Source organism: Hyaena hyaena, unplaced genomic scaffold, assembly GCF_003009895.1.
Source record: "Hyaena hyaena isolate Hyena2069 unplaced genomic scaffold, ASM300989v1 scaffold_79, whole genome shotgun sequence".
In the NCBI taxonomy this organism is placed as follows: Eukaryota; Metazoa; Chordata; class Mammalia; order Carnivora; family Hyaenidae; genus Hyaena; species Hyaena hyaena.
The window spans coordinates 2,123,186-2,136,207 of record NW_024080711.1 but is presented as its reverse complement, the minus strand read 5'-3'; the positions used below and the strand labels follow the sequence as shown (position 1 = coordinate 2,136,207).

Genomic DNA, 13,022 nt, shown 5'->3' with positions numbered 1-13,022 from the left:
ACTTAATGAGATTTGATGATTTTATAATAAGAGATGACATTTGTTACCATCAGAATTATTAAACAAGTTGAGGCAAGTTATATTGGAGCCACTTTTATCTGAATTTTCATAATGTAGAGGGAAAAATAACCTAGTGAATTATGAGGTGTTTTTGGAAAAGTAAGTTTTTTTTGCCATAAAGGTTTTAGTTGGGTATATGAAGGGGAAATCTGAAAGTCTAAAAGTGCAACTGGGTGATTCATAATGTTTTTCCTGATTTTGAATTCTGCTGATGACACTCTGGTAGCTACATTTTTGAGTGGTGATTTACTTCCTTATCACTAAAGGAAGAGACTGAGGTACTGAATTATGGGTCTTTTCTCCCTTGATAGTGAAAGCTAGATTTCAGTCTACTCATGAATAATCCTACGTTTGACCTTTGGGGGTTGAAAGTAAGGCAGAATACAGAAATAACTCACATATTAAAACTCATAGTTAAATCTATCTTCAGTGTCTGTTGCTCTAAGGAGGAAAAAATTAAGCTATTCATTATCTCTAGTATGAGAATTAGAGCACTAAAATACAAAGCAGTTAGCATTTAATGGCTTGTAGATACTTAATCTCTTAGTTACTTCTGAAGTTTAAATTGATCCTAGTTTTTTCTCTTCTATATTAGAAGCAGAGCGCTCCGAAAGAAATACATTTGCGGAAAGGCTTTCTGCTGTTGAGGCCATTGCAAATGCAATATCTGTTGTTTCAAGTAATGGCCCAGGTAATCGGGCTGGATCATCAAGTAGTCGAAGGTAATGTGATTTTTACCAGGAAAGTTTAATTGGCGGAAACAGAACCCAAGTACAGAAAAATGTATCTCTTACCTGTCATATGCATGAATTGACAGGTCCTTTTGCTTTGTTTTTATTCCTCCAAATATCACCCTGGGAAAAAAGATCTGATAATATCTAATTAGATTTTAAGTATAGAACAATTGGACCTAGGATGCTTCAAAAACTTGAGATAATATAGACAAGTAGTTCAACCTTGGTTCTTTGAATGTGTTTTAAGTTTATTATCCTTGTTTCCTAGGAAGTTACTTTCTTTAGTTGGAGAATAATAACAATAATGGAAAGAACTTCAATCTTTTATTTTCAGATTACTTATATAGATCAGTTTCTCAGATGTCTTAATGATCTGGGAAGAAACGAAAGGCTGGTGTGTATTATAAATGCTTGGTATTTAAAATTTTCAGTTCTCTGGGTTGTGGGATGGACAAACCGTAATAACACATTAAAAATCACAGGTGTTTGAATAGATGAAGAATATAAAGAATTCAGGATATAGTTTTTTTTTTCTTTTCTTTTTTTTTCTTTTCTTTTCTGAAGGAAAAAGCACATGTATATTAGACACAAGAGCCAGAGTTCTTGGACACTTGACAGATCATTGACGGAAGCACTGCTCTCTGTGCTAATGTGATAGGTTGTAAAGTGTACTTAAAATGAAGAGTCTCTTTGCCTATTTTCTGTGCCATATCCAACCTTCCCTTTAAAAATGATTCTTCTAAAATTGGTACCAAGTTGATAGCTTCCCGGGTTCAAAAATGTCCTGAAATGAAATTTATCGAAAACTATTTATGGGTGACCAAATTGTAATTTAAAACGGTACAAAGACCTTATATAGACTATACAAATGGAAATGATCACCAGCTTATTTGTTTAGGACTACACTAGGCAGACAAAGTGTTTGGTCTAAAATGGAAAGCAACTTAAATTCTTCATGAAGAAATTAGTGTCTGAATTATTTCAGGTATTTCATTTCCTCAGGGAAAATACAGGTGCAGATCAAGTTGGACTCTGATATGGTTGGTCCAATGCCAGTGCTGCCATCTTTTTTTCATGTAAGGATTATTTTGAAGGCAAAGACTAAAAGGAGCTTCAAGAGTGGGTGATGTGTTGCTCACAGAAATAATTTGCAGAGTAAGCTCCTTTGAGGCATTTGCCGAAGATTTCACTGCAGTGCTCTTAACCAGTTCAAACTCAGGGCTGCCGGTTGAACAGATGAAAGCACAGGAGTCTTATTATCCACGCCGGGCAGTAGGAAGTCCACAGACTCTGCTTCATTGAAGTGAAACCCTCCTCTAGCCTACAATGGATTTTCTAGGCGATGCCCCTTGATGAGTATGCAGGCTGGGATTCATTCATGAGCTGTAAGCTCAAAACTGATGCAATTTCAATATTGAATGGAGTACTGTTAAATGTCTTCAGATGATGATTTGACTCAGAAGTTTTGTTATGTGACTCATAGTTCCTGAGTACAAAGGGCAGATTTAGTGGAAAGCTTGATTGATGCATCTGATTGCAGGTGTATGTACTCTAGAGATTGTTAATCTGGAAGACACATGACCTTCGCTTTTTTGTCACAGTGGTATGTTTGAACATGACTGGATTCTAAGGCTTCTGTAGCATGGATATAACGTGCTTACAAAGAGGAAATTACATCATCCTTGAATTCTTCCATATTGTCAGAAAATACGATGACTCCAGGCAAGCCTATCGAAGAAATGTCAAAACTCTGAATCTTAGCAGCCAAGGTGGTATCTCCTCAGTATTGTCCTCAGCCACTGAGGATACAGGTGAATCTTCATGAATTGTGTACAACATCTTGAAGAATAATTTTCTTTTTTTTGTTTTTTTGTTTTTTGTTTTTAAAGAATCTATATGAGGAGCTGGGCATTGTACTTAAAAATGTTCCCAAGACCTAATGAAGAAAAGAGGTTAAGGACAATTTTTTAAAATGACAAAGGAATGACCCCCTCATTTAATAATGAATTGACTACATCACAACAACAGAGTTGGGAGTTTGCAAGTTCAAGATGAGACTATGGTCTCCACTTATCTTCATTTTATTCTTAATCTACTCTAAGCTAGAGGTTGGAGAATAGCCCACCTATGTTTTTTGGCCTGTGCACGGTTAAATTTTTTTTTCTTTCTTTAAAATTTGAATGCCTTCAGATGAGCAGCTATGCTTCTAATTTGCCATTACTCCCCATTTCTTACATCTGACTGTCCTTTCCTCAATTGATACTGCCTTCCGGGCCCAGGAGGCATTGAGTTTGTGACCCTGATGTATGCATTCTTCTTAATAGGCCCCAAACATGTATTTATTTTCAGGTTATATGCAGTGCCTCTCAGTTACTGCTGATTTTTTTTTTTTCCTCTCTCTGTTTTGAGTAAGACACATTAGGGTACCAAGTATATATATTGAGCTTCATTAAAATTGTATTAGGAACATCACAGTGTGAACAGTCACCCTGGTGGGTGCTGTTAACTGGTAAGGAGACTGCCTTTCTTTGTGGGTAATGTCTTCGGACAGGGAAGTGACCTCGACTGACATAATCCCTATGTCCTTTTCCCTCCATATTCTAAAAACTCAGATTTCTAAATTGGGAGAGAGAAGATCTCAATACCATAAAAGAATTAATTGTAGGTATTTTTTTTTTTAAAGTGAATACTATAATAACTAATACATTATTTAAGACATTAAAATTTACTTTGCAGAATCTTCCAAAGATATGTTTCTGTTCCCAAAGGTATATCGTCATACATAGCTTTTTAAAATAGATGTGCTCTTGAAAGTAGCCTCCAAAGGAAATTTTTGTAAAAGCTTTAGAAAATTTTTCCTTTTAAAATTGAAAGTTATGAATATGGAAAAACACGTTTATCCTTGGATCACATAACAATTATAATTAGAAGATTCAAACATTTATAAAAATCTTTCTAAATTACTTATTTGTAGACCTATATATAATGCTCACCTGGTAAGGTGGTAGGTCTTTCACATCAGAGGAATGTCCTGTCTGGGGTTAAATCTGCATGGGAGAATGAAGTCCCTTATGTGTTGCCTGGCCCTTATAGTTGAATTTTTAGTCTTTATTCATTTAGAACCTCTAAAATTGTGGCTGATGGAAAGGATTTGCCTCAGATGCTCTCTCTTAATTGCTGTTAGTTCATAATGTGTTAATTTTGTAGGCTTTGTAAGCTTTTATTGAGAGGTAATTGATTTTTATGCAGGTAGTTACCAGTTCCCCTAACAAGGTCTGTGTTTGTGATGATTTCCTTTTCTTTTTAGTGATGTGCACACCTGTGCAGTATTTTTTTTTCTTGCAAAGCAGGAGAAAAAAAATCACGCCCAGACATTAACAACACATTTTACAAGCTCCAGTTGCATTAATTTCCTTGGGATACAAACTGTACTGTTAAACATTTTTTTTTTTCTTTTGGTATAAAAAAATAAACCTAAATTGGTCTTTGTTTTAAAAGTATTCACTGTCTGGACATTAGTTCAATTGTTTTTGAGATTACAGCAAAGGGATTTATTTAGTGGGCTAATAACAATATTGGTTTTGTGCTACTCAGTATGTTTGCTGTTGTCTATTATTAAACTTAATTCAATTCTCACTGATTATAAACAGGGACAGAAAATTTTTTGTCTTAATGTTCAGCTGTTTATTTACCTTAATGTATGAAAGATTATTTTCTAATCTTCACCGTAAGTTTTGTTCCCTGTGCTTATTAAGTTTGTGTGGGAGCTTAATGTAGTGGTTTTAGTGCCGAACTGGGTACTAGGTGCCCCCAGTTCCATTTCTATCCCTCACTGACTTTGTGATTCCAGAATTGGCATTTGTACTTCACTTCCCTTGCCTGGAGTGTTTGCTTATAGAACAAACTTTGATCTCAGATGAGAAGTTCTGTGCACCTTTTCATTACATTTAGCCATGGTAGTGAGCTCTTATTTTGTCCATGTTCTTCTAGTTTGAGGTTACGGGAAATGATGAGACGTTCGTTGAGAGCAGCTGGTTTGGGTAGACACGAAGCCGGAGCTTCATCCAGTGACCACCAGGATCCGGTTTCACCCCCCATAGCTCCCCCTAGTTGGGTTCCTGACCCTCCTGCAATGGATCCTGGTAAGATCTGTTATTTTATTTAGTGTTTAACAAAACAAGGTCCTGAAAGAAAGGAAATTGAACATTTTAGTGGGATATTGAGAAATCTGAAGTATTTAAAAGCGTAATGAGTAAATTGTAACTAATTTGTTAAGATTTGGTTTAAGGGGTTTATAACTTAATTAAAATTCTAGAAGCTCTTTTATTGAAATACATATTTCTACACTGGCAAGAAGCTAACTAGTAATAAATACATCATAGTAAGTCAATAATTTAGAGGATTCCTTCTCTTCTGATTTGGAAAACAAGTTTCCACTTAAACCTCTATCCGATGTGACCTGTGGCTTGCAGAGAAAAGCCTTAAGGCCAGTTAAGAGAACATGTTAGGGATGTGTTGCCTATAATGATGTACATCCTGCTGTTCTGTTTACTGAAAGATGGTGACATTGATTTTATCCTGGCCCCTGCTGTGGGATCTCTTACCACAGCAGCGACTGGCACCGGTCAAGGACCAAGCACCTCCACCATTCCAGGTGAGGATCTGCACTGTTTTCTCTGCCTAGGCATTTGGGTTTCTACAGAGCCACACTTTATCTCAAGACTTTCCTTGGCTTGAGAAACATCTAATTCTCTGAATTAGATCTTCATATGTCAGTGAAGTTGTGGTGGTGTAAGATCACTTGGGAATTGTAAAATGTGTTATGGTGTTTAAATTCTCTATAATTATTAGTTTATTGCTGATACTAGAATATTTTTCTGGTGGCTTATTAATAGATACTTCTGTCATTCCAGAATATTATTTCACTCTGTCTTGTTTACTCTGGTTTTGTTACCAATGGATCTGCTTAATTACAGGTCCTTCCACAGAGCCATCTGTAGTAGAATCCAAGGATCGGAAAGCCAATGCTCATTTTATATTAAAATTGTTATGCGACAGTGTTGTTCTGCAGCCCTATTTACGAGAACTCCTTTCTGCCAAGTAAGAAGTTTAATATACTCTTAAAAAATTTTTTTTTCTTTAATCTTTATTTTTGAGACAGAGAGAAAGTGGGGAAGGGACAGAGAGAGGGGGAGACACAGAATCTGGAGCAGGCTCCAGGCTCTGAGCTGTCTGCACAGAGCCTGATGTGGGGCTCAAACTCACATACCGTGAGATTGTGACCTGAGCCGAAGTCTACTGCTTAACTGACTGACCCACCCAGTCGCCTGTAATATACTATACTTTTGATATGAAGATTTAGCTCAGCTCCTTTTCCTTTTTAAGTTGATCTTGCAATGTACAGACAAGTTATCTTATGTCAATTTAAAATAATTGATCAGAATCTAGCATTTATTCCTGCTGTAATCAACTAATCTCCCTTCACTGAAAGACTCTTCTGAGTATAATACAGTGTACACTAAATGAATACAAGCCAGTTTTACATGAGTTTGATTAGGAGGTGTGTGTTTGTGTATGTACACACACACATATATATAAATCACAGCATAGTTACTCTCAAATGTGAATTCATAAATTCCATCACTGTCACCTGGAGAACTTCAAAAATTATACAGATTCTTCTCCAAATGTTGCACTAGCAACAGGTATGTAGGTATGACTCAATAGGTCTGGGATGGGGCCTGGAATTTGTGTGCTAAAACTCTGTGGAGGATTCTGATGGTTTCTTTGGAAATCTTTTTGGGCTTGCACAATCATAATGAGATTATGCAGTTGTTGATAAGTATTGTGTGGCAAGTGCTCACTAACCACTGAAAGAGTCTAGCTCTGCTTTCAGTGTGATTGTTTATGTTCCTTTACAAACTCATAATAGTAAGCATTTTTGTAAAAGCTCTGATCTGTGCCAAGTTCTACTTGGATTTACTCTTCCAGTTCTAGCAGTAGCCGTCTGGAGTAGGGAATATTCCCATTTTATATTTGAAGACATGGTCTTAGACGTTAATTAACCTACTCAGGGACACAGAACTAGTGAGTGGCACAGCTGGAATTCCAGCCATTGTCCATGTCTTAATTCCAGCATTGAGACTCCAGGCATTCATTACCCTTAAGCTACCTCCCCACAATTTAAGTTCAAGAAGGTGTTTTGAGTTTTTTATTACTAAGGGCAAGGAAATTTTTGTTTAATCTTAGGTCATAATGAACATAATTTATGAACTTAAAATGAATACTTTAATGAAGGCTACCCCCACTGGTAAAATAAGTCACTGAATTGGAAATAAGTTATTACTACAGAAGAAGCTTACTAATTTATTAGTGGTTGGATGCATAGACAAAAATGGTATATATACAAATACATTCTTTCTGTTTTAGAAAGGTGTATCTTCCTATTTTTATTTCCTCAGTTGCATTTTTAGTTTCTATTTTTGGTGTTCTTAAGGATATTATCTTTGTACAATTTGTTCAGTCATTTGGTGTTGTCTGAAAGTTCATTGAATGTTCTTAAGAATAATAATCCCTTTCTCTTTATTTATTTTTAATCCATTCTGCATTTCTGCAGTGCATTTCTAGTTCACCAGTCCGTTATTTTAGTGCCCTTTCAATAGTAGTTGCTTTCCTCCAACCCTTAATCTGAGAAAATACATGAACTATTTGGAAAATACATCATTCTATTTTTTTTTAATGTTTTTAAATTAATTTTGAGAGAGAGAGAGAGACAGACAGACAGACAGCAGGAGCAGGGGAGGGTCAGAGAGGGAGACACAGAATCTGAAGACAGATTCCAGGCTCTGAGCAAGCTGTCAGCACAGAGCCCGATGGGGGGCTTAAACCCACAAACCGTGAGATCATGACCCGAGTGAAAGTCGGACACTTACCGACAGCCACCCAGGCGCCCCATATCATTCTGTTAATAAGCTGGTATTATTGATTACAGCTTTGAAACAAATGAGAGGAAAGGCAAAGCTCTTTCGCCCTTTAGGTAATAAGCATATTATTGTTTGTTTCCTTTTTTATATTACAAATATAGGAGAATTTCCTGGAGTTGCTAATAAAACTTTCCAGTGGTTTAACTGGAAATTAGTTACCATACAGATGACTCAGTTAAGAAAGGTTCTTTGCATAATTGTATTTGGCAATATCCAAAGTACTAGGAGAATACTTCAGAGCATTGAATCCTAATTTGAGAGCATGGCTGTGATGCGGATGCATGTTTGTGTGTGATGAAGATGAAGGATTTTTTAAAAAAAATTCATTATTTCCAACATAAGCATTCCGTGCCCCCCAGCTCCCTCCAATCTTAGGTGTGGGTGGTTGGAGTTTGCTTTAGTAATATAAGTTAAAGGAAGTAAATTTTGGTAAAATCCTCCTGGTTAGTAAAGATGTAGGGAATTTTATTCTCAACTAGCTCATTCTTACCTTAGCAGAGAGGCAGTATGTTTATTTATTTTTGAGAGCGAGAGCATGAGCAGGGGAGGAGCAGAGAGAGAGAGAGTGACAGAATCTGAAGCGGGCTCCAGGCTCTGAGCTGTCAGCACAGAGATCGATGCTGGGCTCGAACCCATGAGCCTCAGATCATGACTTGAGCCAAAGTCAGACGCTTAACTGACTGAGCTACCCAGGCGCCCTCCAGCAGAGGGGGGTAGTACGAAGCTTGGGGAATAGGTAGGGAAAGAGTGAGCAACAGCCTAAAAATGGAGAAGTATAAACACTTTAGGAAACAGTGACACATCTGATTAAAAGTGGAGGATTGGAAGAGGAGAACAATAACCACTGAATCCGAAGAAGTAGATTAAAGCTACCACTTTGGTCTCTGTTCTTTGGCCTTAAGTCCTCAGATGGCTTTGGTTAGACTGAAATAGTATCAAAGTGGGTTTACAAGAATAATGATGTGATGGTGGCATATAAAAGGACTAAAATAGGCAAGAGTAGAGACTGGAGTTGAGGCTTTGTTTTTTTCTGTCTACCTGTCGCCTTTAGTATATGTGTTGCAATAAACTGAACCGGAAAATGGAAAAGAAAGATTATATGCAAGAGCAAAAAATTGAGTTAGAGGGGAGACTCATGAAGAATCCAATTTTTCTTGTCTCAGTTCCCGGGAACAGTGATGCTGTTGGCTGACATAAGTCAGGTAGAGAGCAGGTTTGGGGAGAAAGGTGATTTTAGTTGTTAGAGGTTTTAAGAGTGCAGTATCACTGGAAAATCCGAAGTAGACTTACCAAGTAAGCAAGTGCAGATTTTGGAACTGTGTTATCATCATAGAAGTGGTAGTTGTTTTGGTGGATCAGAGAGAGAGGCACAGGTGGTTGAGGACTACATTTTGGGAATTGCTATGGTTCTGGGAGGGAATAGAAATTCAGTGAAGAATATTGAAGGTACATCTTTCAGAGAAAGTACATAATAATAATAATAGCTAACATTTATTGAATACATTTTATTTACCACGCAGATAAAAAGCTTCTAAATAACAATTGATTTAATCCTCATCATAATTGTATGAGATAGAGCCTATTATCATCCCCACATCTAGATAATATTAGTTTGACTCTAGCACCCCTGCTGATCTATTCTTAGTGTCACTAAGACCCAGAAAGGAGAGCATGGTTGAGAGAGAAAGGATTCTTAGAGAGGTGGCTTTCTTTTTTAATGTGGTAATATGAGACTAGAAAGTACCACCAGGGATTTTCTTTGAGTGGTAGGACATTATTTAATACAACAACAAAACTACTTTTTTGCTTCATCTTGAGCGTACATTTCTTTAGTAATCAAGAAAGAAAATAATTGAAAAGTAATGTGTTTATGCATACTTTTTCTCATTTTAGGGATGCAAGAGGGATGACCCCATTTATGTCAGCTGTAAGTGGCCGAGCTTATCCAGCTGCAATTACCATCTTAGAAACAGCCCAGAAAATTGCAAAAGGTAATTTATTACAAGTTTATTACAAGTTATTATCCTAAAAGAGTTGCTTATGTTTTAATTTGAAAAGGTTCTCTTCTACATATATAATACAGTTATTCAAACCTAATTTTTTTTCATAATGAATAATTGAGTAGAAGCTAACAAGATAATTCTTTTGTGTGTGTGTGTGTGTGTGTGTGTGTGTGTGTGTGTAAAATTCGTGTTTGTACTTTTTTCAAGTATATTGTATTTTGAACTTTGTACCAAAAAACAGCTGGTATAATACGTTTTTAAATTATTAAAAAAAAATAGCATAATGGATAACATAAGGACATTTTTTAAATGTTTGTTTATTTTGAGAGAAAAGAAAGAGAATTCCAAGCCGGCTCTGCGCTGTTAGTATAGAGCACAGTGCAGGATTTAATCTCCCGAACAGCGAGATTCTGAAATCAAGAGTCAGGTGCTTAACCAACTTAGCGACCCAACACAGATGCCCCATGACTAATCTTTTGAAAATAAAGATGGGTTACTGATAGAACCTGTCAGTGGTTGACTGGTGATAATGATAAACTTTTATAGAAATAATAGGCCGGATATCTTACTGTTCTTTCTTCTGACTTAGAATTCCTGCTTAATAGAAAACAGTAAGAGTAAGGAAAGTGTAAAATTTATGTGACTATCTCTAATTTATTAAATAGAGCTAGAACTTAAATCTTAACTGCATAACATAGATCTATGTATTCAAATGATGTGTGGTGTGTTGTTGTCATGTAGTTATGATATAATTACAATTTGCTTTACTTTGCACCAGAATTGACTGGATTTCCTTGCATATTGACTCGTGTATCAGTGTGTTTTTTATTTCTATTTTTATTTAATTTTTATTTTTTAAGTGTTTATTTTGAGAGAGAGAGAAAGAGAGCGAGAGGGACAAGAGTGTGAGCGGGGGAGGGGCAGAGAGATGGAGACAGAATTTGAGGCAGGCTCCAGGCTCTAAGCTGTCAGCACAAGAGCCTGATGTGGACTCGAACTCCCTAACCATGAGATCATGACCCGGCCAAAGTCAGACACCCAACTGAGCGAGCCACTCAGGCACCCTGTATATCAGTTTTTAAACTGAATATATAGTAGGTTTGATCTATATGGTGTAAATGTTAGAGCTTTTGCATTTGAGTAAAGCAGTAGCTGGTTGTGATTAAGGCTTTTCTTGGTGTGTGAACTACTATTCTTAATCTTTTTAGCTGAAGTGTCCTCGAGTGAAAAAGAGGAAGATGTATTTATGGGAATGGTTTGCCCATCAGGTACCAACCCTGATGACTCACCCTTATATGTGTTATGTTGTAATGATACCTGCAGTTTTACATGGACTGGAGCAGAGCACATTAACCAGGTAGACTGAAAATTTTATATTTCTCTGTATTTATGCTATCTTGAGGTATTCTTTGCTTTTTTCTCCTTTCACCATTACTAGAATTACAGTTCTATAGTTCTTAGCTGTGGAATTGTGTTATTTCCTTTCATTCTGAGTTATTAAATTCTCCAAAGAAAAATACTTTTTATTCCCAAATAAGTGAGGCACAAAAGATGATCATTAAATTAGTTATGAGATACCACAAAAATTAGAAATCTTCATTTAGTAGTATAATTTGTTCCACAGCTCTTGATACAGATTTTATAACTGTAGTATCTTTTTGGGGGTGGTGATATGACTTATTTTTGCCCTACTGGTAATATTTGACTTCCATTTGTATATTATAAAATATATATTTGCTGTATCCATTTATAATTCTTTGTTTCCAGAGCACATTCGCTTTGCTCTGGTTTCATTGTAATGGATTTTAGAAAATACGAGAAATAATTAAGGTAATGAGACGTACATTATATTCTTCTTGTAAGAAATAAACCCTTCTAATTGTAGGATATTTTTGAGTGTCGAACTTGTGGCTTGCTGGAGTCACTCTGTTGTTGTACTGAATGTGCAAGAGTTTGTCATAAAGGTCATGATTGCAAGTGAGTACAATTTCTTTAATAATATAAACTACTTAATGTCATATTGGTGTATTAAAATAACCTGTACCAAGTTAATGTTTTAATTTATTATTCAGGAAGCGTAAAGTTTTCTCAAGTTCTTTTTTAAAACAGTTTATGTATTGAAATGTTCTTGATTTAAATAAAGTGTACCTTGAAATGGTTTTCATTTGCTTTTGTCTATATTCTCTAGCCAAAGTCTTAGTCTGTAGTAGGGTCTCCTAGCAGGAAATCACTACAGGTATAAGGTGAATAATGGTGACTATTTGGCCTGTGCTTTATTCTTAAAATGAATGTAATAACCTTCCATCCAGCAACAGAGTCACCATGGCTAGTGTGTTAATTTTCACAGACATAAGAATCAGTAAAACAGTCCAGCATGAACATTTGCAGTGCCTTGGAGGCTCAGCAGGGACATCAGCTATAGTTGTGCTGCAGATATGTAGATGTCTAACAGAGAATTGGTTTGTATAACCATCTGTTGTGCTTTAAAATAAATGATTATACAGGACAAGTAGAAAATATTTATAGATATTGCATTGGTACTTATTTATGATTTTTATTAAAGTTTTCGTTAAACTTTTATTAAGAACGTTGGCTAATCTGTTTTCTTCCTTATTTTAAACATCTAAAAGTGATCATCTGTTCATCGACTGCTTACTGAGTGCCGTCGCACACTGGGCGCTCGGGCGGTGGTGGACAAGAGAGCCTCTGTCCTCACGGGGCTTACAGTCCTATCAGAGGATGGAAGCAAGAAACATCTGCTCAGAAGGGTTTTAGGGCTCGTGAGAAACACATAGGAGAACCACTTACACTGAATGGGGGCTCTTGGGAATTCAGGAAGACATTCTAGAGGAGGTGACTATACTCAAGTCATTACAAGATCCTTCTTTCCAGGAGAGTTGCTCTGTAGACTTCATGCCACTAAGTAATACTTCTAGTCAAGTATGCCTTAAGGATTACACTTTAAATTTTGGTTTTTGTACTTGTGTATGAATTCCTTCTAGACTCAAACGGACGTCACCAACAGCCTATTGTGATTGTTGGGAGAAATGTAAGTGTAAAACTCTAATTGCTGGACAGAAATCTGCTCGTCTTGATCTACTTTATCGCCTACTCACCGCCACTAATCTGGTCACTCTGCCAAACAGCAGGCAAGTGGGGTTTTTTAGGACATAAGTTGAAAAACACTACACATCTGAGTAGCCCTCCCCCCTCTTCTGCTCACAACGATGTTCCATTTTGCA

The 13,022-nt window shown here is 36.5% G+C and overlaps 1 protein-coding gene across 5 annotated transcripts in view; it reads left to right on the top strand.

Moving 5' to 3' along the window:
• The window catches only part of UBR5 (ubiquitin protein ligase E3 component n-recognin 5), a 137,374-nt gene that overhangs the window by 84,544 nt on the left and 39,808 nt on the right, over window positions 1-13,022 (top strand). For 4 of the 5 annotated variants that reach the window (XM_039233839.1, XM_039233838.1, XM_039233837.1 and 1 more), the window contains exons 22-29: window positions 656-782; window positions 4,785-4,936; window positions 5,353-5,448; window positions 5,771-5,894; window positions 9,671-9,768; window positions 10,989-11,137; window positions 11,666-11,757; window positions 12,783-12,929. In XM_039233839.1, the coding sequence (XP_039089770.1) occupies window positions 656-782; window positions 4,785-4,936; window positions 5,353-5,448; window positions 5,771-5,894; window positions 9,671-9,768; window positions 10,989-11,137; window positions 11,666-11,757; window positions 12,783-12,929 (985 nt within the window). The remainder of the gene's footprint in view (window positions 1-655; window positions 783-4,784; window positions 4,937-5,352; window positions 5,449-5,770; window positions 5,895-9,670; window positions 9,769-10,988; window positions 11,138-11,665; window positions 11,758-12,782; window positions 12,930-13,022) is intronic. The other variant, XM_039233840.1, reaches the window with a different exon arrangement.